At 44.1% G+C, this 27,384-nt stretch overlaps 1 protein-coding gene across 4 annotated transcripts in view; it reads left to right on the top strand.

The window, feature by feature from the left end:
- The first annotated feature begins 6,012 nt into the window (after positions 1-6,012).
- Positions 6,013-27,384, top strand: part of MPP2 (MAGUK p55 scaffold protein 2) — a 34,836-nt gene continuing 13,464 nt past the window's right edge. Inside the window, exons 1-6 of one of the 4 annotated variants that reach the window (XM_074224254.1) lie at positions 6,013-6,100; positions 9,530-9,593; positions 18,460-18,560; positions 24,880-25,032; positions 25,572-25,721; positions 26,855-27,082. In XM_074224254.1, the coding sequence (XP_074080355.1) occupies positions 9,563-9,593; positions 18,460-18,560; positions 24,880-25,032; positions 25,572-25,721; positions 26,855-27,082 (663 nt within the window). In that variant the 5' untranslated portion in view covers positions 6,013-6,100; positions 9,530-9,562. Of the gene's footprint in view, positions 6,101-9,529; positions 9,594-15,479; positions 15,885-15,959; positions 16,397-18,459; positions 18,579-24,879; positions 25,033-25,571; positions 25,722-26,854; positions 27,083-27,384 lie in introns of those variants that run through there. The other 3 variants (XM_074224253.1, XM_074224256.1, XM_074224255.1) reach the window with 3 other exon arrangements.

The raw sequence follows: 27,384 nt of genomic DNA, 5'->3' as shown, positions 1-27,384 counted from the left end.
TATTATTATTATTATTATTATTATTATTATTATTATTATTACTATTTGGGAGGGGAGTGCAGGGCAAATGAGGTTGGGTAGCTTGCCCAGGGCTGCACAGCTGGGTGATTGCTGGGTGTCTGAGGCTGGATTTGAACCTGGATGCTCCTGGCTCCAGGATCGGAGCTCTGTTCACTGCACCATCTAGCCACCCCTATTATTATTGTTGTTATTATTATTATTTTATTTTATTTTTTGGTTTTTGCAGGGCAATGGGGTTGGGGTGGCTTGCTCAGGGTCACACAGCTGAGTAATATTTGGGTGTCTGGGGCCAGATTTGAGCTTGGGTGCTCCTGACTCCAGGGCTGGTGCTCTGTCTACTGAGCCACATAGCTGCCCCTATTATTATTATTAATTTTAATTTTTTTTCTTTCTTCTACTTTATTGCTCAGGAGGGTCTATATTTTTTGGAGGGAGGGGGATATTATGTTTATTCTTAAACAAGAATATTTTAGTAATGTATAAAAAATCATTTGTACAAAAATAAAAATAAATACATTTAAAAAAGAAATCAGTCACTTCTCTTTTATCAGTAATTCTTCTTGCCTCCTGCTGAACCATTTTTGTGGACACAGGAATTCCAGCTGCCCTTTGCTCTTCAATCCATCTCTTCAATTCTCTCTCTAACTCAGGCCATTTGGCTGACTTGCCTCTCATGGCCTTCTTCTGACCTGGTGTTTTCAGTAGGGTTTCTTCTTCCTGTAGCCAGTCTTGGATTGTTTTCCCAGTTGAAGGAGGACCAAAATGACATTCAGCAGCACGATTTCCATTTACTTTTGCAAACTGAATCACTTTGAACTTGAATTCAGCACCATTCAAAATTCTTTTCTGAGCCATTTCTAGGCAGAACATGGCAAAATGTAATCTAATATACCAGTAACAAATGCAAAACAATGAGCACAAAGACAAGAGCAGAAAAAGCAGGAAATTCAAATAAAAAAATATACAACCATGCTATAAGATGCTCCCAGTTATTAGATCCCAAATTTTTCAAAAAAGGCTGAATTTTATACATGGGGAAATACGGTACAATAAATGCTTAAATATGTTTGTTGACTGACTTCCATCTCTAGATTTGTATTATGAATTCCTTACCTTCATCCGGGTTAAGTCCTACTCTACGATCTCCTTCCAGAGACTGGGTAGAGAGTCCTTATTTTCTGGCCACAGGTCGAAAAGGGACTTTAAGTTTGGATTCTCATTTCTTTCTTCTGCTCCTTCCCTTTAGAGTAAAGGTTGATGGTCCTTATTGGACAACTTTGGAACTTGTAGACTCTTTTCTAACTGGGTCTCCCCCCGCCACAAAAAAGATTTTCAGATCAGTGTCCCTTGTCTCCCATTGTCTGGACTGAGGACCTTCTGTGACACTCAGTGTACACAAAGATAGTATAAATAGTGATAGCTTACATTTGTACAGAACTTTGAGAGGAGGGAAAGGAATAAGCATTTATGGAGTGCCTACTGTTTGCCAAGAACTAATGTTCAGCATTTTATGAATATCATCTCATTTTTATCCTCACAACATCCATGTGAGGTAGGAATTATCATTTTACAGTAGGGGAAAACTGAGACAGACAGAGGTTAAGTGACTTGCCTAGGTTTATATACAACTATTAAGTATATGAGGCTAAATTTGAACTTAGGTCTTCCTGAATACAGATCCAGCACTGTCTCCACTTCAACACTTAGCTGCTGTTCCTCATATGCCTGGTCTGCTTTCTTTCCTCAGCCTGACTACCTGGAATCCCTAGATCCCTTCAAGACTTAGCATAAGTATTACTTTACTCTTTACTTTGAATACACCTGTATTTTCATATCTTTTTATATGTATTTACCTTAGTAAAATGCAAACACTTTAGGAGAAGGCATGGTTTTATTTTTGGTATTGATATTTCCAAAGCCTAACACAGAGTACCCAGGCACATAGCTGATGCTTAAAAATGTTTATTGAATTATTGAATTGAATTATCTCAGATATTCCATAGTTTCAATTGTTTACTGTAAATGTCTTATCAATTAATCAACAGTAAATGAGTATTTATCAAGTTCCTATTTATCAGACATTGCTCTCCTACTCAGATCTTAACATTAGATTTCTTCAGGGAAATGGGCTTTGAGTTAAGAGTCAGGAGAAAAGAGTTAAAGCTTGGTTTTGCCACTAACTTGATATATTATTTATTTCTCTGTGGATAGAGTCATTAGTAGTATTTTTTAGGTCTAGGGTAAATTTTCATAAAAGACAATCCAGGAAAGCAGCTTGGTATAGTACCTTGAAATCAACTCTTAATGAGTTAGCTTTGAATGGAGGTAACAGAGGTCATGGGACACTGGCTTTCATGAGCACAGACTCTCCAAATTACAACAAGGTTGATTGGAAGGTTGTTTTGGGGGGCAGGAGGAGAAAGGCAGGAAATAGTTGCAAAGAAGAGGACATTATTGCTATTTAGTAGCTTCTTATATTTTTTCCAATTTTAAACAATTTTTATTAAAGTTTTGAATTCCATACTGAATCCTCCTAATTAGATTTGGAGGTGGATAGAGAGCAGACCTTGGAGTAAGATGGAACTCTCCTGAGACATTACTATTGGCCCTGTGACCAAATCTTTTAAACCCTTACTACCCTAGGTCTTATTAGAGCAAAAATTACTGAGCAGTTGCAAATCTGCTTTGTAGAGCAAGCAGGAATTTCTGACTTCAAATAAATATGTCAGCAAAAACCAAACCCCCAAACTCTAGATTTTAAATTAGATATTTTCTATGCTTCTGAAAATAAATTTAAGTAACTTAGGGCACCCATTACAGTGCACTAGATATGACCCTGCCTGTCAAACAGTTTCCTTCCCCTTTTGGCCCAGACTTTCAACTCTAACCTTCTATGAATTTTTAATTCCAACAAGACAAGAATTTCATCTTATAATTCTCTATTCATCCTATACATCAAAGAAAATATTTAGATAACTGGGGTCAAGCAGCCTATGAAAATAACAGGGGTCTATTTCTCCAGGCCTAGAATCAGGAAGACTCATGTTCCTGAGTTCAAATCTTGTCTCAATACTTGCTAGCTGTGTGACCCTTGAGCAAGTAACTTTATCTTGTTTATCTCAGTTTCCTCAGCTGTAAGAAGAGAAGAAAATGTCAAACCATTCCAGTATCTTTGCCAAGAAAACCCCAAATGGGGTGATAGAGAATTGAATCCAACTGAAAATGACTGAACAACAGTATTCTCTTAGACATGTTAATTGATTTGATATTTCTACCTTCCCCCTCTCCTACCCCCCCCCCAACTCATCTCATCCTTTGAGGAAGAAAGAACTAGGCTTGAATATTATGATGGGACTGTGGTTGATTTATCTGGCCAGAGGCCAGGAGGAGAGACTCTAAGACCATTCCCTGTTCTATCCCCACTAGATAAAAAAAAAAAAAAAAAAAAAAGCTAAAAGGTTTTAGCCTGGAAAAGAGAATGCAGTTGGGATAGGCTGATTAAAAGCTGAGGGACCTTCTGTGGGTCAGGACAGAGGTAGTATCCCCTAAGTTTATATATTTGAAGCTGGAAGGCATCTTAAAAGTCATCTTTTCTACCCCAACACACTATAGATGACGAACAAAGATAGGAAGTATCATGGTTGGGATTTGAACTCAAGTTCCAATGTAATTCCAAGATCACAGCTCCCAGTAGATGACCTTTGCAGACTTAATATCTCAGAGAGGAAAGAGTTAATGAAACAAATTTTAGACATGTTTCTCTGCTCATGTCCCAGAATGGGTCCAGAAAAGAGCAACTCTTTGGCTGTGTATCCAGCATCAATAATTCTGATCTTATTGAACCTAATGACCATTTGAGGCAGGAAAAGGTGTCAGTTCACCCTGTTTCTTCCTGAGCTCAAAGTCCCATTTATGAAACCCTTCTCTCAGTTCCATCTTTCCCTGGATGGAGGCCAAGTTTATACCCCAAAACTGAGAGTTATTAAGAACTCCCTAAGGAGAAGATAGAGACCAGTGTAGAAGGCAGGTGGTTAGGGGCAGTGTAGCTAAAATTCCATTAATATCTATTTTTATTGTGTTTTTTAATTTTTTTCCCTCAAAGATTGGTTCCTTAAAACAGATTTTTCTGAGATGGGAATAAAGAAATGATACCAGAAACTTCCAGAACCTCTTCATTCTTCAAATTTTTGACAGTGTCTAATACTTATCACAGTATTTAGCACATAGAAGGCATTAAATAAATGCTTATTGATTGATTAACATTATATATTATATAACATTATATATAAATTTTGTTTTTTTTCTTTGTAATGATTTCTATGTAATGTTTTCCCCTCTCTCTTTCTTCCTTTTTTTTTCTTTTATCAAGTTGCTTATAAGAGATGACCTTCTGGGGGAGTCAATGGGGAGGAATACAGGGGAAAACCTAAGGAATGTTCAAAATAGAAAAACAAGATATTATTAAATCCTGTTTTATTTTTTTTTTAATATCACCCTCTTTCCTGTAGGCTTGGGATTGGAGGATATTCATCTCCATCCCAAATCCCTGTCACTAAAACAAGGTAACCACCTTAAAATATCGGTAGGATGTGGTGATAGAAAGTAAATTGGCTGAAGTGTCAGAGGACTTGCAGTTCAGGTCCCAGGGACCTGGAACAAGTTGCTTCACATCCCTAGGCCTCAATTTCCTCATTTGTAAAATGAAAAATTGGACTAGGGAGCCTCTCTGTCTCTTTGAGCTCTAAAGTTATGATTCTATGATGTTTCTGGGAATCAATGGAGCCCTAGACCCTGCAGTCCATGCCTTCCTCTGAGGATCTCCAAGCACACTTCCATTCTGCCCTCCAGTCTGAGAATAAGGAAGGAGATTAAGGATTAGCAAGGACAGAGAGTATATTGCTACAAAAAACAATTTCCAGAGAATAAAACCATTTCACCTGAAATTCCCAAATGACTGAGAGAGGCTGGAATCAACCCCCCCCCCCCACCTTTGCTTCCAAAGTTCCCACTCTGGAAATACCCTAGGATGGAGCAAGTGTCCAGTGACTTAGAGTAGAGCCAGGGATGGTGCATGAGGCTGTCTAATTCTTTGTCACTCCTGCAGTAGGTGCCCAGAGGTGGCATGTGGAGGGAGGCTATGGGGCTGTCTTCTGGGACCCTACAGCTGGAGATCTGGGAGGGACTGAAGTTAGAAGTCATCTATTTGAGGCTTAGAAAAGGAAGTGATTTATCCCTGGTTACCTAACTACTAACAACTCAGATAGAATATGAACCCATGTCCTGGGACTGAAGAGTCAGGGCTATTTGCCCTAAACAATTTTTTCTCTCTGAAGTCCAACTCTTTCTTAGTTTAAAGTATAGAGCCCTGGTGTCCCCAGCTCTCAGAGTTCTGTTAAATTAGAATTTCCAACTTCCTGAAGACCTGGGTTCAAATTCTACTTCAGCAGCTCCTGGACAAATCATTAAGGTACTGTCTCCTTCAGTTTCCTCATCTGTGTGTTTCTTCATCTTGGATTCAATGACTTTGTAAGTCTGGACATTGTATGTGTGTGTGTGTGTGTGTGTGTGTGTGTGTGTGTGTGTGTGTGTGTGTTCCAACTCTTTCCTCCCTCACTCCTTGGGAGAAATGGAAAAATTGAGGAAAGGGGAAAAAAAAGTTGAGGGAGCCATTTAACCTCTCCAATAGCCCTTAAGTACCCGCCCCCTCCCCACAACCTGGTAGGGTGGTATGATGACATGTCCGAACTCCTTCTAATCGCCCCTTTAAGAGATTCCCTAAATACCAAGGGAAGGTTTTGGGGCTCAAGCCGCCTCCTTCCCCTCCTCCCCTTTCAGCTCCTTTCTGAAAGCTGGGAAGCCAGTCGCTGTCCATGCCCCGCCTAGCCTCACCACTCGGGTTCCGAGATTCTGTCCCTCCGCCCATTATTCCAGTGGCAGGCCCCCACCCCCGCCCGACTCGCGCCCCCTCTCTTCTCCTTGGAGGCATTGCCGCTTTAAGAGCTGGGCGAGATTGACAAGAGCGGCGGAGAGCCGAGGCTGAGCCGGAGCAGCCTGGAGCAAAGGACTCCCCGGGGCGCAGGTAGGCGTCCCTCTCCCCTCTCCCCCTTCCTTAGCCCTGGACCCTTGTTCACTGTCCTAGGGCCGCGGTCCTCTCCTCCGTCCTAGTGCATCCTTGAGATGCACACAATGAGGCTCTAGTCAAGGGGGCGCTGGCACCCCGCCTATGCCACCCCCTCCCCATCCCGACAGCCCACCACCCGTCATCCATCTGGCCCCTCCCAGAGGAATCTTCTACCCCAGACCCTTTTCCCGGGGCTCCCTGAGCGGGAGTGAAAATCTAAAGAGAAGACTGACATCCCATGTGAGCCATCCTCCCTGGCAGTCTTCCTGTTGATCCTCCTTGCCTAGGACTCCAGAGGGATGGGGACCTAAGGGGTGGCACCGGGAGACCTTCCCTACCCACCATGTGAAGAATTCCAAGGTGACGTCAAGAGGCACGGGTGCTGGGGAGCTGACATCTGAGTGTACCCCATAAGTGCTATGCCAGTCAGGACTGTCAGAACATTGCGTTACATAAGGGTCGCCTTGCCCTATCTAAGAGCCCGCCCCCTGCTCACTCCCCCCCCCCCCCCCCCAGCAATCCACCCCATCTCCGAGGCTTGGGGACAGAAGAGCTTGATGGAGAATGGGAAGACGGGGATAGAGACCTCCTCCAGGCCCTTTGCTACCTTGTATCCTCCTATGAGGACGACCCTGAAGGGTGCTTTTGGGGATGGGGGATTGATTGTTCTCCACTGGGAGTGGAGCTGGGAGATGAAGAAGCTAGTCTCAATTACTTGGAATGGGGTGACCAGGGCAGGTGGGACGGGGGGGGGGAGAAGGACCCAGATTGGGGGATGCCGAGGGCATAACTGAGGCGGCGGAGGAAGACTACACTGTGACCTCATCGCTTCTTCTCCCTCAGGCACTCAAGATGCTGTTTCTTTTGATCCTGCACAACACTTGCACCCCTTAACCAGGTCCTAGTGCCGGGAGTGTTTGGAGGTTGAAAGGGTGGGGGGAGCAATGGGATTGGGAAGGAGAGAGGGCGGAGACTGGGAAGGGGGACCTAGCGGCCAGTCTGTCCTTTGGACAGTAGGAGCCAAGCCCTCATCCCATGTGACCTCGGTCGCTTCAGCTTCTCTTTTATCTCGGCTATCCACCAAAGGGAGGGCGGAGATAGTAAGACCATTCTTTTCTCTGAGTGTCCTCTCTCCTCCCAACTTCCCTCCTCTCATTCAGAGAGTAGCAGCGGATTTAAAAGGATCGGTACTATTCCACACTTCCATTTTTACAGATAAGGCAACTGAGACCTTTACAGAATTTATAGGGGCCAGGAAAGGTGGGGGACGGGTGGTTCAGGTAGTCTCTCCCAGTAGAATTCTCAGGAAATCACTTATGGTTGACTTTAGAATCCCCAAACCTGTTCATTTCCAATGCCTGAAGAATTAGGGAGTGAAGGGGGGGGTGAGGGGAGGTGGTGGTGGTGGTGGTGGGAGGGGTTGCTGATGCTTAGAGGTTTGGCTATAAACTGGGAAGAAGGTGGAAGAAGACACCTGTGCCTAACATTCTAGAATGTGGAAAGCATTCCCCAGCTGTATTAGAGATCCAAGACTTTGGCCCTGGACCAGGCTAGCTGGCTGAACTGGCACTGAGGTTTCTGCTTCACCACAGCTCTCCCTCCACTCCCTTGGGAAGGCTGGGACTGAGCTGGGAGGATGGGAGGGAGTGGAAAGGAAGAAAAGAGGTATTGAAATCGTGGGAAACAATCTTCCACCCAGTACTGATCCTGGACTGGATGGGGAGAGGACAGAAAAAGCTGGGACATGGGCAAGAAGCCTCTCCCCCCCCCCATTCCCTGCACACCCCCTAGCACACATCCCTTTTGGGGAGGGAGTTCTCTTGAGTTACCTTTGTATTCAGCTGGCCCATCCCTAAGCAGGCACCACCTACAGGCTGATTTGGAGAGGTGATGTTGATTCCAGGGGGAAAATAGAACCAGGAAGCCAGGGTTATCTCCACTATTGTACTGCAAGGGGGGGGGCACTGGTGGGCATTTTGCCAGGCTGAGTATTGGTTTAAGAGCCCTTCCTTTCCCTGAATCTTCTCTCTAATCATGCTCTTGGACTCCTGGGAGCACAGAGGGGTTTTCACCCCTCCTCCTGATTTTTTTTTTTTTTACAGTGCCCTGCTGATCATAGAGTCAACTCAGGCCCAGAGAGACCTACTCTTTTGGGGGCAGGGGAGAGAACTGGAGTGATCAAATAAATCTCTGAAAAGGATTTTTTTTGGGGGGGGGATATCTGAAGTTTAGGCATATCCCCTCTCCTTTTCTCCAGGGCATAGCACACTCTGGGCATCATGCCTCACAGTGGGCACTGCCAACAGGCTTCTGAGCTTCTCTCTCCTGCCCCCCCATTCCCTCACCCTTGCAGTAGGAGCCACAGGCTCCTGTTGCCATGACAACTGGGAATTAGAGTTTTATCTGGCAGTCCAACCCCTCCCTTAGAATTTTGATGGGGGAAGGGAGAATGATTACTGGGTAGACTATTCCCATTCTCTTCTGCCTGAGGGGATATGGGGGTACCTACATTTCTCCTGTTCCAAGTCTGTTGAATTTTTTATAAAATCCTCTAGTACAGAGTGAGCACAGGCCCTAGACATGGCACCAGCCAGAGGGCATCAAAGGGAATTTGGTAACTTCAGGCTTCATCGGTTATGACTCTACTGGCTTTGACCATTCACATAGTATAGCTCTATTTCTGGAAAAGTTTATAGAGGGTTTTGAGATATTGGAAAGAGCATGGGTACAGAGTAAATAAAGATGCCTCCCTGATAGAATAGTTTACTTTTGTTAGAATGAGACAGGGAAAGGTTTGCTCCCAATTATCCTTTCAAAGACCACAAAAACTTTAACTAGATCGGATTTAGAGGTAGAAAGAACATTTGGAGTTATCTAGCCCAATCCCTTCATTTTACAGATGAGAAAACTGAGGCTCAGAAATTTGCTCAAGGTCACATAGGTAGTAAGCAGAAGAAGAAAGACTCAAATCTAGGTTCTGATGTCAATTTCAGCACTGTCAATGTCAAATTCAGCACTGTTTTCTTCACACCATTTTGTCATACTGACTTGTAGTCTTAGTTCACCCTGAGGCTCCTTTTATACCCCTTTGCCACCATGTTCTTTTCTTTTTCCCATGGACAGAGTTTGGGATTCTTTTATAGGGTAGTGCATCCTGCTTCCTACCAGTAGCACTTCTCTCCTTTGTCTCTTATTGCATCATGGCAGGATCATGGGTTCCTGAACTAGAATATTAGAATAGGGGAGTAATGAATAGCAGATATCCTAGGTACCATTGGACCTATCAGAAACTCAAAAGCTTCCTAATTCAGCAATGTCTTTCCCCTACCTTTCCTCTCTTTTACTCCAATCTCTCATTTTCTCATTATCTTTTCTTTCTCCCCACAGGAAAGCTGCCTGACAGTCACAGCTATCCTCATCATGCCAGTTGCTGCTACCAACTCTGAGTCTGGTAAGGGGCTAGGGCATCCCTTCAGTTAGAACTCCCCTTTTTAGGTCATGGAGGGCATTAATAGTGGGTATAGAGGATAAGGGATGATCCCCCAATTAACAGTGTCCAGAATTTGGGAATTAGTGGTAGCCAGCCAACTTGGTCAGAATATAGATGCCATGAGAAATGGCACCAAGGAAAAGCAAACTCTCCACAGAGCCAGCCCAACACATTCCCTGCTGTTGTTTTTATTGTTGTTCAGGTATTTCAATCATGTTCAACTCTTTGTGACCCAATTTGGGATTTTATTTGGCAAAAATACTGGAGTGGTTTGCCATTTCCTTCTCCAGCTCATTTTACAGATGAGGAAACTGAGGCAAAGAGGATAAAGTGACTGTCCAGGGTCATATTTCTAGCAAGTTCCTGAGGTCACATTTGAACTCAGGTTTTCCTGAATCCAGGGTTCAGTGCTCTACTCCACTGAGCTTGTTGCCCAGATGATGTGTAAGGGGATTCAAGCCATTGATCTCTCTTCTCCTGGGGAAAGGACAAATTCTAATCTCCTCCCCAGATTCATTTATTCATTCTCTCAGCATTTATTCATTGCTCTAAACTCTAATGTCTACAAAGATGCATCAAATAATGTAATACATTGAACATACAAGCATTTATTATATGAAAGACACTGAGGAGAGACAAGCCCCTTGCCTTTGGACCACTTCAGACTAGAAATGGAGATAAGTGCATACAAAGATAAATATGGTACAGAATTAAATATGATAGGTACCACAGAGAGATACAAAAGAAAGCATGAGAGATTCTTGGGAAGAGGGAGATAACATCTAGTGGAGAGGGTTAAGGAAGGCTTCCTGAAGGTAGAGACATTTGAACTTCAGGGTCCTCAAGATGGATAAGATTTCAAAACATGGTGGATAAACTGGGGAGAGGGACCAGGAAATATGGACAAACCCTTGGAGGAAGGAAAACATGGTCCATGCTCTGGGAACAGTGAATAATCTTGTTTAACTAGAGTGTAAAGTTCTTGAATCAGAAGATTAAGATTAGGCTAAAAAAGGAGATTAGAATCAAATATTGGAGAGCTTTGGATGCTAAGTTAAGAGTTGGATTTTATTTGTGAGCAATAAAAAACTGTTGAAAGCTTTTGATAAAGGGAGTGATAGAATCCATGTTTTAGTCATGTTTAGTCATGTTCTGGCTATTCATGACCCCATTTCTTTGCAAAGATATTGGAGTGGTTTTGCTCATTTGACAAATGAGGAAACTGAAGAAAATGAAGTTATGATTTGTACAGGGTCACACAGCTAGTAAACATCTGAGGTCAGAGTTGAACTCAGGTCCTCCTAACTCTAGGTCTGTCTCTCTCTATTGACTCCACCACTTAGCTACAATTTAGAAACGCATTAGTATATAGGATAGATTGAGACTTGAAGTGGGGAGAGTGGCTAGTATGGTATGTGATCTGTAATAAAAAGCAGTTCTTTCCTTTAAGGTCCCTTTAAGGTCCTTTCCTCTAATCTGGTAGGGGAGATAAAATTATTCCACAGATAATTACACTCCAAGGACTATGTGATAAATCCCCTATGAGTGAAAAAAAAATACAATATGGGGGAGAGGAGAGAGAGAAGAAGAAGAAGAAGAAGAAGAAGAAGAAGAAGAAGAAGAAGAAGAAGAAGAAGAAGAAGAAGAAGAGGAAGGGGCAGAGGAGGAGGAGGAGAGGAGGAGGGCAGAGGGAGGAGAAGGGAGAGGAAGGAGAGAGAGAAAAAGAGGAAAGAAAGAAAGGGAGGAGGAGGAAGAGAGAGGAGAAAAAAGGAGAGAAGGAGGAGGAAGAGAAGAGGAAACAAGAGAGAAGAAAGAGTAGGAGGAGGAAAAAAGAGAAGAGCAAGAGGGGAAGAAAAAAAGAGCTAGCTTCACTGCAGTAGAAAAGGAAAAACATTAAGGAGGAGGAAAGATTTGGTTCTGGCTTTGAAATCAAGGTAATTAATCAACTGATGGTGGTGTTTGTCCTTCATTCTTGAAGGAAACTATAACATCAGGAATGTGATACCATGACAAGTACATGAATTGGACTGAGTGAGGGGGTGCTATGCTCTGTCACTGGCCTCACTTTCTCCTCCAAAATCTTCTGGATCCAATGGACAGATATGGATCAGGATGACTGAAGATAGCCCTAGATGTGAGGCAATCAAGGTTAAATGACTTGCCCAAGATCACTAATAAGTAATCACAGCTAATAAGTGTATGAGACTGGATTGGAGCTCTCATCCTGCTGACTCGAAGGTCAGTGCTCTATCTACTGTACCACCTATCATTTAATAACATAGTACTAAGTGGAAGGCTGTCCTAAGAGCTGGGGGGCGGGGATAAAAAAAGGGCAAAACCTAAGCCCTAGCTCTCAAGAAGTTACTGGTCTAATGGGTAGAATTTGGTGACAGGGAATTGTAGTAGAGAAGGTATTCGAGATAGAAAGAATGCCATAAGTCAAACTCAAGAGACCAGAAAAGCATAAGGTGTATTTGGGAGAGTGAAGAAACTGTTTAAGATGGAGGCTTCATGTAGAGGAGATGTCTGGAGAAGTAGATTGGGTGAGTGTTGCAGTCTTGAATGCCAGGCTAGAGGATTAGGTGAGTATGAGGACTTTGGACAGGGAAGTGAATTGCTCAAGCATAGAGACTACTGCTCAAATAAGAAGAGGACCTACTGCCTCCCCACATTGCCATCTCTAGTATTGTAAGGGGTAAGAGAAGCAACACAAGGAATCCCACTACCCTAGTGTCACTTAAGAGTTCATCTAATTGCTCATCTCTCACCCACCCCACCCAGAAGTTCTGCCAATCTCTGCTACCAAAGGGTACCTTGTAATTAGTCTAAGAAGTAAGGAAATTTCCTCCCTCTCCCTTTACCTCATTATTAACAAACCAAAGTGGGGTTGAGGTGGGTGATTGTGATTCTGCTTACTCAGCCATATATACATAATAATAGCCAGCACTTTAAAGTTTACCAAGTGCTTAACATGTATCTTCTCATTTGATCCTCATAACAATCCTGAGAAAGAGATGTATTAGTATTTCCATTTTACAGATTGGGAAACTGAGATTGAGAAAAGCTAAGTGACTTACCTAGGGTCACATGGCTAGTAAGTACCTGAGACAGAATTTGAACTCGGGTCTTCTTGATTAGCAAGTATAATTGGGGGCAGCTAAGTGATGCAGTGGCTAGAGCACTGGCCCTGGAATCAGGAGAACCTGAGCTCAAATCCGGCCTCAGACACTTAATAATTACCTGGCTGTGTGACCTTCAGCAAGTCATTTAACCCCATTGTCTTGCAAAAAACTTAAAAAAAAAGTACAATCCTCTCTTTTCACTGGACCACCTGGAAGCCGAATTTGGCTTTCAAGTTCTGACCCTTTGATTCCCAGCTATATTTAGAGATTCCCTTTTCTTGGACACAGGTCTTAGACCATCCTGCTTTCTTGTACCATATCAAGATTGGTGCTGACTCTCTGCCACTGAATGGAACAGTATAGACCTGTATTCTGTGCCTTAGGGTTCACTCTGCCTCACTTACTTGGGTGCTTCTCAGTTCTGTGCCCACCTCTGAGCCTGCTCCACATGCCTACCCTCCTCTGCCACCCTCTTGGTCCCTTTGAGGGCTCTTCTGTAAGCTGCTTATGGGTTAATTAAACCCATCCCCCTGAGTTGATGATTAGGGCCAGTAATCCTGGACCATCCAGTAAATCCATTAATGGCATGGGAAGAAGTGTGGGTGGGGGGAGCGTCATGGCCGGGGGAGTTGTAGGCATGCCAGAGGTTTTTATCTCTGACAAGTGAAGCTGAGGGACCAGTACTGCCCAGTAGGGTATGGCAGAGCTGGAGAGGAACACAAAGCAGAGTTAGGAGAAGGGGGAGGTAGGAACCTGTCACTTCCCCAAATACTTTCTGTAACGGACTTCTTCAGGGTTCCTAGTGCATCCATCTTAAAAGCTAGGATTTCCAATTGTATCCATTAGTTCTGGGTTGGAATAAAGGGATATGTATGAATTCCTCTCTCTGGGTCCTGCCTTGACATTAGGCTACCTAGGGATCCTTTCTTTACCTAGGATCCTAAGATCCCACCAGATCTAGGATTTAAAGGGACCTCAAAGGTCATCTTATTCAAAACCCTTCTTTTTTGCAGATAAGTAAACTGATGCCCAGGGTGGTTGACAGACTTGACCAAGGTCAGATAGGTAGTGATAGTGTTAAAATTTGAACTGAAATATAATAACTATAGACCTAACATTCTTTCCACTATTCCCTCTCCCTTGCAGTGGTTTGTCCTACTCATTTAGATCTTAGGATTTAGAGCTAGAAGGAATTATTGTTCATTCACTTCAGTTGTTTATGATTCTTCTTGACCCTGTTGTGGGTTTTCTTGGCAAAAACTGAAGTGGTTTACCATTTCCTTCTCCAGATCATTTTATAGAGGAGGAAACTGAGGAAACAGGCTTCAGTGACTTACCCAGGCTCAAACAGCTAGTTAGTATCTGAGGCTGGATTTGAACTTAGTCCCCCTGACTCTAAGCACAACGTTCTATCCATTGAGCTGTTGCTTCAGTATTTTTCACTGCAGCTTATCAGAGATAAAGAACAACTTGGGGGAGGGGGTGGAGTGGAGTTGGGGTCTAATATTTTTGTCGTCTGGGGGAGGGATGCTTCTTTATTTAGTTCTCCCCCACCCTACCCTTTCTGCTCCATTGGATTATCTAGAAAAATGTGTGAGTGGGCTCCACTACTCCTTTTGTCTTATTTAAAGACAATTGGGCTTCTGGCAGACAGCAACTTATAAAGGGTTAAAGTGATTTCTGTCCTCCCCCTCTCCATAATATGCTTACTTATTCCCAGAGGCACTTTTCCTGGTTTCTTCTCTCTTATTTGAACCGAAGAATTTAGGGGTGGTGGGAAGCATGGTTTTGCTTTTTCTCTTCTGATGGGCATAAGTGAATCTAGGAATGACATAGGGTACATTTGTCTTTGATTTACATGCCTGCTCTTCTGGATTTATCCACCTCAATGTGCTCCATTAGTCTCCTTCCCTCCTCTCAAGGTTATGGTGAAAGGAGGAGGGGAGGGAGAGGAATTCTTGGGGGTCTGTAGGACTGTTTCCAGGCAATGCTATCCCTTTAAATTTTCTTCACATCCCTGGGTTAATGTCCTAATGTATAATCCTGCCTGCTGCCATGGCAACCAGGGGTGCTGTTCGACCCACTGCCACTCCTCCGGGATCAGCAGCAGCAGCAGCACCCTGGTGACCGCCCTCCCCGGGCACCTCAGGCATAGAATGAGGAGAGAAGGGTGAGGAATTGACAAGGGCTCCTTCACCCTTCCTTCCCTTCACAGCCCTTCTGAATGGTGAAGAGTTGGGAATTTACCCTTTCCTCTTCCTCCATTCTAAAATGCCAATCATGCCAGACAGACAGTCCCCTTGCCCATCTCCTGGGAAGAAAAAGAGAGATGATTGAGGAGGAAGAGTCAGGACTGAGCTTGCTGGTTTTGTGGTTGGGGAGGGGGAGTTAGAGGCGGAGCTCAATTAAGCCCATCTCTTTGCCAGACTCAGTACCCATCAGCCCTTGGCAAGAGCTGGGGGGGTCATTCCTGGGCATCTTCTTTGACTGGGTTAAGAGCAGAAAAGATCAGGGAATTGGGAGGAGGTGAGTCTGGAAGGATTCTGGGGTTATGGAACCGAAGGCTTCTGGAGCTATGGGGGGGCTTCTGAAAGTGGGGGGTTTGGGGATTTGGGATGTGGTGTGTTTTAAGGGAAGCAAGAGGAAGGAGAAATTGAGGATGGCGATCCCCTTCCTCTCCAAGACTAGGTCTTCTTGTGTCAGGTTTGTGAAGAGGTGGTGTGAAAAGGGGGTGGTCCTCTGGGCACTCTGCCAGTCCTGGGGGGTGGAATCATGCCTGTTTCCCCCCACCTCAAAGATTTAAATGGGGGAGGGGCCGCCCCCTTAGAAGAGGAGACTCCACATCTCCCCCCTCCTCATCCCAGCTTCTGCCAATCAGGAAAGGCTTGGAGTCAGCAGAGTCCTACCATTGGCTAGCCCATTGGAGGGGCTCCTGGGGTCCCTCCTTCCCTAGGTTTAGTACCTTCTGGCTGGGAAGGTGGCAGACAGCAGCAGCTACTGCAGTACTTGAGATTGGGGGGGCAGGGAAGAGGAGGGGGCCAGGCAGCTATGGCGGGCAGCCCAGGCAGCGGTGCCTCCTTGGAGGGCATATCCCTGGGCTCTTCAGAGGAAGCAGAGCTCCGGAGGGAAGGTAGGGGAGGAAGTCGTGGGCTTGGGGCTGGAGGGAGTGTTACTATGAGGGGGTGGGGGCAGAGGGCACCCTTCTCCTGACCAACCTCCCTGAGTCAGAGTAGGGGGATCCCTTTCTCCCAGGTTTATAGGAGTTAGTGAAAGTGGCATCTGCTGTGAGTATCTGAGTAAGGGGCATTCAGATTCGCTCAAAGAGGGAAACCAGAGGCGTAATTTTCTATTAGTTCTTCTGTCTGTGACCCTCAACCATTCCAATTCAACCCAGCAAGCTATATGCAAGATATTGTGCTAGAAAGTGAGGATAGAAAGACAGAAAACCAGCCCATGCCACTAGTGAAAATTCATTATGGGCTGAATACATCAGTGCTTACTCTCTGAAAAGGTGTGACCACTCCACTCTTGTGTGTACTAGGGGTTGATTGGTCAGATTCCCACCGACACCTGGGAAGGAAGGCTGTTAAACCAGGGAGAAGGCTCTACCCCTGAGGAGAAGTGCATTAGGTGGGGCAGCAGGTGAGAGCTGGGGTACCCCATCAGGTAGTATGGGCAAAGAGAATGGTGAGGCAGTTCACATCTGCTTCTTTCCTAGCTCAGCAGGGTATTTCATAGTATGTCAGAGTTAAGAGAATCTAGCCCAATCCCTTCTTTAAACAGAGGGGGAAATAGTGACTTGTTACCCTCTAGTTAGTAAGTGGGCAGAGATAAGATACAAACCCAGGTCTTCCACTGCTTCCCTCTAGGATCTGTACTAGACTGTGGCATGGTGGTGATTGTGAATGCATAGAACGAGAGAGAAGACCTGTAGGAGGGATGGGGAGACTTGAATTGTATCAGATCCAGAAACCCTGAATTAGGGAAAGGGCTTGGATAAGGAAGATATTTCTAAGGAAAATGAGGCAGAGAAGAGGGAAAGAGAAAAGGGGAAAATGGGGGAGGGAGGCCCATTGCTACCATTTTGATCTAGTGTGTACATTGACATGCCTTATCCCCCACAGTCCCTCCCTAAAGGAGGGGAGCAGTGACAGGGACAGGCAGGAGGTGCCAGAAGCTGTCTCTGTGCCCATCCCCTTGGATGCTAGTGCAGATGCTGGTGTGGGTGGCATGGTGGTACTAGATAATGATACCCCCTGTCCATCTCTGCTCCTAGTCGGGTACATCCAACTTCTCTTCTCCCTCATTCTGAAACTCACTTCTTTCCTTATGCCCAGCCACAAACACTCAGTGAACACTGGCTGGCATAGTTCTGGTATTCCAGTTGTCTCCATGCATATCCTTGTGTCCCTAGTCCTGGGTGGGCCACGACTGAGGCTTGGAGGTATACCTCCCCAGCACCTAGACAAGTCTCCAATCTCCATGCTGACTTGAGCTGTTTTCTGGCCTCTAGCCACAAGTGCTTTAGAGTCACATACCACCATGCACTTCAACGTGTCTGAACATGCCAGTCCCCTGCAAGTTTAGAGAAGTATAGAGGTCAAATATGTTGTTGCTTTTGATATCTGTGAGGGTTGGGGGGGGAGGATAAATGGAATTGGAGTCAAGTTGCTTTGCTTCTGAGCCTCAGTATTGTCATCTATAAAACGGGAATAAGTATTTACATTCAGATCTTCACTGATCTGCTGTGAGGAAGCTGCTTTGTAAACCTAAAAATATTTAATGAGTTATGTGATCATTACATACAGAGATAATGTAAGTTATTCAGGTCCTACTGTCCCCATATAAATGTCTTCTTAGCATCAAGTCATGTTCTGGTGCCCCTGTAGAGCATGGGCTTGCCCTAGTTGTTCCCCCATTGGAGACTATCTGGGAATAGACAGGGAAAAAGGGACTGGGGGTGGTGGTTAAGATCCAATTGACTATTACTCAGTGGAACCCTGGCAGAGATGTTTGCCAACTTTGCCTAAGCTCCTGGAGTCACCTGGCTCTGTAGGCAGAGAATGGAACCTGGAATCTGACATTACTCCCTTCTACTTCTATTCCAATGTACCCAGCATACGAATACATACATACATACACACATACACATACACTCACATATACACACAGTTCCTTTTCTGGCTCTGATAGCAGTCTCTCTGCTAAACTTGGCATCATTCAAGGAGGTGGGGTCAGGGAGAGGGAGCCCAGGAAGCATCCAGTTTTCTCAACTATCCCTCACCCCTCATCAGGAAGACATCTTCAGGGACCAGGTGCCTATGTCAGAGCATCATCTTGCCCTCTGAGTAGCAGGGTTAAGCCCCTACTCATATAGATGCTTTATATACCTATTTGTTGATACCATTTCTGCCCCCTTGGGTCTACATTTCCCCTACAATCTTGAACTCAATGGACAGTCAGTCAGCAAACCTTTATTGTACACATTCCATTTTCCAGACATTGCTAAATTTCAGGATTTCAAAGAAAGGCAACTAACTAAATTACCTATGTCCACTCTCCTGGAAGGAGGCTAGAGATGTGGGGGTCCCCTCCTGCCTGTTGTACCCAGGAAAAGGCTGGTATGCAGGACCCAGTTGCCCCTTCTACCTTCCTGCATTGGTCACCCACCTTTCTTCTGTTCTTCCCCCTCCATCTTCCCACAGCCATGCAGCAAGTCCTAGACAACCTGGGGACCTTCCCCAATGCCACAGGGGCTGCCGAGTTAGACCTGATCTTCCTTCGAGGCATCATGGAAAGTCCAATAGTAAGATCCTTGGCAAAGGTACAGTTGCACAGGGAGGTGGGTGTGGGGGTGGTACACAGAGTGGGTGGGGATGTGTGTGGAGAACTCAGTCCTTGTTCTAGGAGACAAGCTTGTGGATGTGCCATATGTGGCCTTGGGAGACTCTCAGATTCAAAATCTGGACACAGAGGGAGAGCCTGGAATGATGGGCATCTGCACTGATGGGGGGGGTGAAGGTAATTGGGATCACTCACCTAATAAATGTCTGAGGCTGGATTTTAACTCAGATCCTCCTGTCTCTAGGGCTGGGTGCTTTATCCACTGATTGTATGCACTCATATGTACCTTCATAGACCTGATTTAGTTTTTGTGTGGATAGTAAGATAACTGAGATAGTAATAATAATAACAACAACAACAACAATAATAATAATAATAATAATAATTTTGTGTAATAACTTCTTAATATGTGGCAGATGTGCTTGTGTCTATATATATATATTTTTGATTTGTATGCATTTGTGTATCTTATCTGTGCTTGAAATCTCCAGTCTACCCCAAACCCCCTGCCCACCCCAGTCTTGGACCAAATGGTATCTTTCTGCCAAGAGTATCAAACTCTCTCTGCTTGTCTCAGAGTTCTATCTAGGCACAGCTGGTACCATCTAAGGTGGTATGACCCACCCACCCACGCAGGATCTGGTAGCAGGGTGTCTGTCCATCCCCTTCCTGACTTCTCAAAGACTCCTTGATGGGTCTGCATTCCCTAGGAGAGGACCAGACCTCTTTAGCTTCAGTGAGGTAGCAAACACAGACTCTTGAGTTGTCATTGTGCCAGAGAGTTGTATGTGAATAGATGTGAGGATGCAAGTGTGTGTCTATGAGTCTATAGGTTAGAACATCAATGTATTTGGCCAAAAGCCTACAAACCTTCCAGGAAAAAAAGCTCTGATACAAGAAAGGCCTCAGGGGAAGTCTTATAAAAAAGCAGAGAGCAAAATTCTGAAATGATCAGAGATAGACTAAGTTCCCAAGGATGGAAATGGGTAGTGTGCCAGAGTTTATTTCCTATACCTGTATAATTGAAGCTACCCTGTGAATAAACCTGCCCCACCTTAGATGACTTTTGCTCTGATTTCTGAAGCAGCTGGCGCAGGGAGAACCTCTTAAAGGCTATAATGTGTGTCTGTGCCAAACAGTAAGTGACATCGATTTCCCAAAATTAGTCTTGAATACCTACTGGTTAGAATTACACACCGGGAAACTTTGGGTGTGGTTCCAGAGACACGGGGCAAAAAGAAGACAGTGAGGAGGGGAGAGGGGGGAGAGGAGAGACTCTCCAGAGCAGGGGCTCCACAAATATAGGTTTTCTGAGTTAGGGGAATCTGATGGCATCCATGTTGGATCTTGGCAGTGGGCCTGGTCTGGAAATGGATAACTGTGGAGATTTGTCTGAGCCTAGAAAAGGTGAGATTGACCAGGGAGAAGCAACTATCTGTTCGTGGTTGCTTTTAATTATCCTATATCACTTGGAGCAATATGGACTTTAATATGTTCAATCTCTGGTCATTTTGAGCCAAAAACCTAGTCATGAAAATTAATTAGTGCCTGTTTGAAAAGTGACCTGAAAATCTGCAAAATTGAAATGAATTGGAAGCCCCCAATAGTGATACCTGGCCTTATAACACAAGGTTAGCTGTGTGGCCCAGAAGTGCCAGCACGTCCTGGAATCAAGAAGACCTGAGTTCAAATTCAGTCTCAGATAACTACTAACTGTGTGACCTGGGGGAGTCACTTAAGCGCTGTTTGCCTCAGTTTCCTCATCTGTAAAATAGGGATGAAAATATTTCTAAAAGTTGTGAGAGTAAATGAGATAATATCTATAAAGTACATTGCAAACCTGAAAACAAAAAATGCTTTGTGCCCTTTGGAAGTAGCTTTCAGTTTCATAAAAAATTAATTATGAGTAAACATCAGAGAACAAAAGCAAACCTAAAAGGAAGCACAGAAAAACTGCTGCTTTGAAAACAATGTGTAGGATTTATTATGTAGGTTTTTGAGAAATAGAAATTTTTTTTCTGTGTACGTGGAAATGTTCTATTTTTGCCTCATTTAGTATTTGTTTAAAATGGATAAAAATGTTTTTAAAAGGAAAACAATTAATTATGGCCTTGGGAATGTAGGTTCCACTTGAAGGGAATATGTCTTCCACTGTTATTACCAGTGTAATCTTGGGCAAATTACCTAACCCCCCCTTTGCCTCAGTTTTATCATCTATAAAATGATGGGGTTGAATTAAATGGCTTCTGAGGATCTGGAATCAGGCAGATTCCTCTTCCTGAGTTAAATCCAGCTTCAGACACTCACTAACTGGGTGACCCTGGGTAAGTTATTAGCCTTCTTTGCCTCAGTTTCCTCATCTGTAAAATAAACTAGAGAAGGAAATGGCAAACTACTCCTGTATCATGGCCAAATGAGGTCATGGAGAGTCGAACAGGGCTGAAACAACTGAGAAAACAACACATTTTTAAATGTCATAGTCATTTCTAAATATATTCTCCTCTCTCCCTCCACCTCCTGTGACAAGGAAATACAGTTAAACCAAACCAACTGAAACAGAGACCCAGTCTGACAGCATACAAACATTCCATACCCATTGTTGTACATGTCTCCAGACAAAGGTGGTGTATTTTACAATATTTTAGAATTGAAAGAGACCTCAGAAACCATCTGGCCCAATCTATGTCCACAAAAAAAACACTTTCTGTAATATACCTGACAAATACTTGAGACATTCAATTAGAGGGAACCGACCACCTCTCAGCAAGGAGGCACAGTGGATAGAGCTTTGGGTCTAGAGTCAGGACGACTTGAGTTCAAATCCAGTCTCATACACCTATTATGTGACCCTGGACAAGTCACTTAACCCCATTTACCTTAGTTTCCTCATCTGTAAAATGAGCTGGATAGGGAGATGGCAAACCACCCTGGTATCTGTGCCAAGAAAACCCCAAATGGGGTTAACAAAGAGTTGGACACAACTGAAATGACTAAATAGTAACACCACTGCCTCTCAAAGCAGCCTATTTCATTTTTGGATGGGTGCCTCTAATTGTTAGGTTTTTCTGATATCAAGCCTAAAAGTGGCTTTTTTTTTTATAATTTTACTGATGGTTCCTGGGAACAAATAGAGCATGACTAACCACTCTTGCACTTGATACTCCTTCAAATACCTGAACTTGACTACCATATCCCTTCTGGATCTTCTCTTTTCTGGGTTAAATATTCCCAATTTCTTCAGGTGATCCTCATGTAACATGAACTTAAGTCCCTTTACCATGGCACCACTACCATGCCACTCTGCATATTCTCCAGCTCATCAATTTCCTTTTTAAAATATGGCATGTTGAACTAAACACAGTATTTGATATGTGGCCAAACTATGGCAGAGAATAGAGGGTCCTCCCTATCCCTGGAAACTCTGCTCTTCAATATGGCCCATGACTGAGTTAGCTCTTTTGGCTACCTCATCATTCTGACCACTTCTTTTGGAATTGTGGTCTACTGGATCTTTTTCAGACAGGTTTTTGCCTAGCCCCCATCCTATAAGATTGAGGCTGATATTTTAGACCCAAGTGTTAGTTTGTTGTAGTTCAATAATTTCAGTCATGTCTGAGTCTTTGCAGCCTCATTTGGGGTTTTCTAGGCAGAGATACTGGAATGTTTTGCCATTTCTTTCTCCAGCTCATTTTACAATAGAAAAAATTGATGCAAACAGAGTTAAGTGAATTGCCCAGGGTAACACAGTTAATGCGTGCTTGAGGCCGGATTTGAACTCAGGTGTTCCTGACTCTGTGACTCTGTCCACTGTATCACATAACTGCTCACTACTTAGAGTTAGACTTAACATTTATTTCTATTGAATATCATCTTATTAGATTCATCCCAATGCTCCAGCCTAACAGTGTTTTGGATCTTGATACCATCACCTATACGTGTCCTCCTAGCTTCATGTCATCTGCACTTTTTATGAACCTACAATTTATGTCTTCAACCATTTCTCCTTTTCTCCTTTCCTTTTCTGATAATGAGGTAGTGAATAGTCCCATAGTATATAAAGTCCTGGCCACAGTATCAGGAAAACCTGTCTCACCTTTTCCACCATAACTATGATGACCTCTGTCAGGTCAGTTAGCCTCTTAGGGCTATAATAATAATAATCATAATCCCTTATATTTCCCTTTAAGGTTTGCACAGTCCTTTGTCTATTATTTTCTCTCTGTTGTTACTCTTAGAATCCTGTGATGTAAAATATATTCCCATTTTACAGATGAGGAAACTGAGATCCAGGCATGCTAAGTTTGCCCAAGGTCAAATGGCTAGTCAATATTTGAGGTGGGATTGAAAGTCAGATTTTCCTGGTTCTGAGGTCAGGTCTCCATCTCTTCTTTCAACCAGTTCTTCTGATAGTCTCTGATTATAAGTTAAAGAGATGTTGTCTACCCGTGTGTGTGTGTGTGTGTGCGCACACACACACACACACACACACACACACATATATATATATATATATATATATATATATATATATATATATATATATATATATATGGAGAGGGAATTGCTTGGGATTCACTATACCAATAAAATTCCAGATCCATGTCCTATCCTTTCTCTGATGATATAATTAATCCCTCAGACAGGTTTAGAGCACTTGAAAAGAGATCCCTGTGGAGGCAGATAGTGGATACCCACTGTCATAAATATCTACATTTACAAACAAAAACTCTGGGGATAGAGGGGGGTGAATTAATTCAGTTTGGTCCCATGCTAATGCTAATGAGTCTAAGTCAGGACCAAAATCCAGGCTTTCTGAATCTTTCTTGATGTTTAAAAAAAAAATCACACTCTGCTTCCTCACAGTTCAGAGCTGCCAGGAAATCAGGGAGCAAAAATAAACTTAAAAAAAAAATCAAAGGAAGAAAAGAAAAGAAACCATTTAGTAAGTTTCCAGATTTGAATTCTAGGCAGACTTCCAATCACACAGTCACACAGAAGAGCTTTAGTCCCACTTACTAGATGATTGACCCTGGGCAAGTCACTTAATTCTCTTTATCTCAGTTTCTTCATCTGTACAATGAGCTGAAGAAAGAAATGGCAAACCATTCCAGCATCTTTGCCAAGAAAACTCCAAATGAGGCCATGAAGAGTTGTACATAGCTGAAAAACAACAGTTAAGGAAAAAAGGCTGTCAAGTAAAGTGACTTTCCCAGGGTCACACAGCTAGTAAGTATCTGAGGCCAGCTTTGAATTCTAGTCTTCCCAACTCTAGGTCCCATGCTCTAGCCTCTGCACTATCTTGCTATCTCTAGGTTGGATGGAATAACAGTTTTGGACCAAATAATGGCATCATAAAATGATCAAAAGGAGACACCCTGCTAAAGCTTGTTTGATCTAGGTTGGAGATGCTATTGAATTTCTCCCAGACTCCTAACTTGTTCAAAGATGTTTATTTGAGAAGGAAGGTGATATAATAGATAGTGGCAATTGTGGTGTTATCTGGGAATCTGATGCTTTTTATCCAGGTGAGCACATTCAAGTCACTTTTACTCTCTGAACCTCAATTTCCTCATCTGTAAAAGAGACACAAAAGTACCTGTAGTAACTAATTCAACTTTGGCTCACAGATGTGCATAGGACACTTTACAGATCACAGAGACCTGTATAAATGTCAGCTGTCATCTCTACTATGCAATGAACCAGATTGGACAAGGGAGAATCAGAAATAATCTAGCATTTGATAAACTTGAAAATGCAAAGGTACTAAGGAAAGAAAATGCTGGGAAAATAGAAAGCAGTCTGGCAGAAATTAGGCTGGGAACCACATATAATACAATTTTCAAAATAGTCAGTTGAGATGCTCAGAATAGAGAAAGGAGAGGGGCGTGACTTACAAGATTTTAAGGTCTTTGTGGATGGACTTTTGTTCATTAGAATAACTTAAAGACATAGAATTATCAAGGCATTGAATGGATTAGATTCTACTTGTCTTGATTTGGGTATCAGTTAAGAAAAGAACTTCTAGTCAGGGGTAAAAGGAGTGTGCCTATGTGAGTTTGTGTAGGTGATGGAGTGTGTGTCTATGAACATCTAGGTATGTGTGTGGGGGTAGGTAGGCTCTGACAACCAGAATGTTAAGTGGTGCTAGGTGGCTGGTGGGCATGCTTCAACTGTCAAATGAGAAGTGCCAAGAGGGCCTGTAAGGGTATTTAATTTTAAAAAGGGTCTCTAGTGGATGTGGTGGAGATAATCCAGGCTCTTCTCCCCCCCCCCCCCACTAGGCCCACGAACGCCTGGAAGAGACCAAACTGGAGGCTGTTCGAGATAATAACCTGGAGCTGGTTCAGGAGATCCTTCGGGACTTGGCTGAGCTGGCTGAGCAAAGCAGCACAGCTGCGGAACTCGCCCATATCCTCCAGGAGCCACACTTCCAGGTGGGAGGCTGCCAAGCCAGAACAAGAGTGTGGATGGGCAAAGGGACTTTCTAGAAGAGTTTTAGGCTTTTCCACACCTTGAACTTCTTACTGAAGAGAGCCCAGGTTACTGCCTTTTTAGAGGCAGATTACTTTCCATGCCAATAGCCCCTCTAACTGTGCTTGGCAAAGAAGCTGGTGGATGCTGTGCTGGGGGCAGGGAGTGGAAACCCAGCTGAGAAAGTGGTTGGATCTAGTTGAGTGAAGGGAGTCTCCAGGTATAAAGGACAAGGGCTCCTGGGAAGGGAAATTTGGATAGAGATTTGATGATGGAATCAGCTCAGATGGAGGTGATCTGGTCATTCCCTGGGGGGAATCTGGCAGAATTCTAAAGGAATTAGATAGAGGAGGGAAGATAGGTGAAGACAGTGTGACCCAAATGAGAGAGATCTGGGAGAGAGGTATTGGAAGGATGGGTTCTGAAAGTGAGAGGGCATATGGGGACTGATGGGAAGGCCTCCAGGGTAGGGGAAAGCTTTTCTTGACTGCTGTTTCCCTAGTCCCTCCTGGAGACACATGACTCTGTAGCATCCAAGAGCTATGAGACGCCCCCTCCCAGTCCTGGCTTGGACCCCATGTTCAACAACCAGCCTGTTCCTCCAGATGCTGTACGAATGGTGGGCATTCGAAAGACTGCAGGAGAGCACCTGGTGAGGCGCTGGGGTAGGAAGTAAAGGAAAGAGGGTGAAGGACCATCTGGGAGAGCAGTGAGTGTTGGGAGGAGTGTTCCTATACCATGCTCCGGGGTAGGACAGCAGAGCAGCCCAAAGGAGGAATTATGAAGGACTTTGGGAAAGTTGGAAGAGGTAGAGGAACTTGGGGAGAGGACTAGTGAGAGAAGCAGGAGGTGGACAGTGAGGAGGGTCTAACCATAACTTGAAGAGAGAAAATATAGAAACTCTAGCATCTGGAAACACATGTATGCTCCAGGACCCCAGACCAGCAAGTAAAGAGAAGTAGGAAGAAACTGATATGATGTAATAGAATGAGGAATGAATCTGAGTTCCAATCCTGCCTCTGATGATGCCCAACTGTGGCGTTATGAACAAGGCACTTCACTTTTCTAAGCCTCAGCTTCCTCATCTGTAACGTGGGGATAATAACATCTGTATTTCTTATTGTGAAGATTAATCTCTCAGCAAGCACCAATTAAACATCTGCCATATGCCAGATACGAGAAATACACTCAATATAGATGCTCCTTTACATTCTTTAGTGGGAGAGAGAAGGGGTATATATAATTAATCTAACATAACTATATGGAAAGTAACTTTGGGAGTTCCCAGGGGCCTCATTTAGATGGCCCAGTCTGAGCCAAGCTTTGAGGAGCAAATGAGATCATTTAAAATGCTTACAAGCCTTGAAAGACTTTATAAGCTCCATTATTATCCTTACCATTAATAATGATTATTATTTTCCCCCTCTCCCAGTTAGTGTTGTCTTATTAATTCCTTCATCCAGGCTGATCAGTTGGAGAAAGAAATAAGGGAAAGGAGGGGATGTTGTTCTGGAACTTGGTTTCTAGCCCATGGGACTGATGAGAGAGTTAGGAAGAAGAGGAAGAACTGTTTGAAAAAGAGCTACTGGGGGAAGCTGAGGGCCTGGAGCTTAGGGTTGATCAAATGGGGAACCCAACACACCTGGCCCCTGAGATTTGAGCAGGAAGTGGGTGGGGTTGGGGGGTGGGAATGAGAGATTCTGGAGAGGAGACCAGGAAATTGAAGCATCAGGTAGAGACCTAAGCCTACCCCTTAACTAGCTCTTCTCTTCCTGCTTTGCCCAGGGTGTGACATTCCGAGTGGAGGGTGGAGAGCTGGTGATTGCCCGTATCCTACATGGGGGCATGGTGGCCCAGCAGGGCCTACTGCACGTAGGTGATGTTATCAAGGAGGTCAACGGGCAGCCAGTGGGCAGTGACCCTCGGGGGCTGCAGGAGTTACTTCGAAGTGCCAGTGGTAGTGTCATCCTTAAGATCCTGCCCAGTTATCAGGAGCCCCACTTGCCTCGACAGGTTGGCATCCAGTTGGTACCTGGGTCTCAGTAACAGGCCCCTGCCCCATCACCCTCTTTCCCTCTCTGGACCCAGGTATCTTTCCCTCTACACTTGATGCCCACCCCCCACATTGTTGATTGTTTTGAAGGGAGCTTTATATGGACCCTTTTCCCTCCCCCATTATGTGTGTGAAGAGAGGCATGACCTGTGTATGCAAGCACGTTGGAATGCTCAGGCTCCAAAGGTTTGAATGGTATTTACCCATGTCTGCACTTGGGAGGGGGTGACTAGGATTTCTGCCCAAAAGCTAGATGTGGAAC

Source organism: Macrotis lagotis, chromosome 2 (genome assembly GCF_037893015.1).
Source record: "Macrotis lagotis isolate mMagLag1 chromosome 2, bilby.v1.9.chrom.fasta, whole genome shotgun sequence".
In the NCBI taxonomy this organism is placed as follows: domain Eukaryota; kingdom Metazoa; phylum Chordata; class Mammalia; order Peramelemorphia; family Peramelidae; genus Macrotis; species Macrotis lagotis.
Note: the sequence above shows the minus strand (reverse complement) of the source record. Positions and strands in the feature narration are given on the sequence as shown.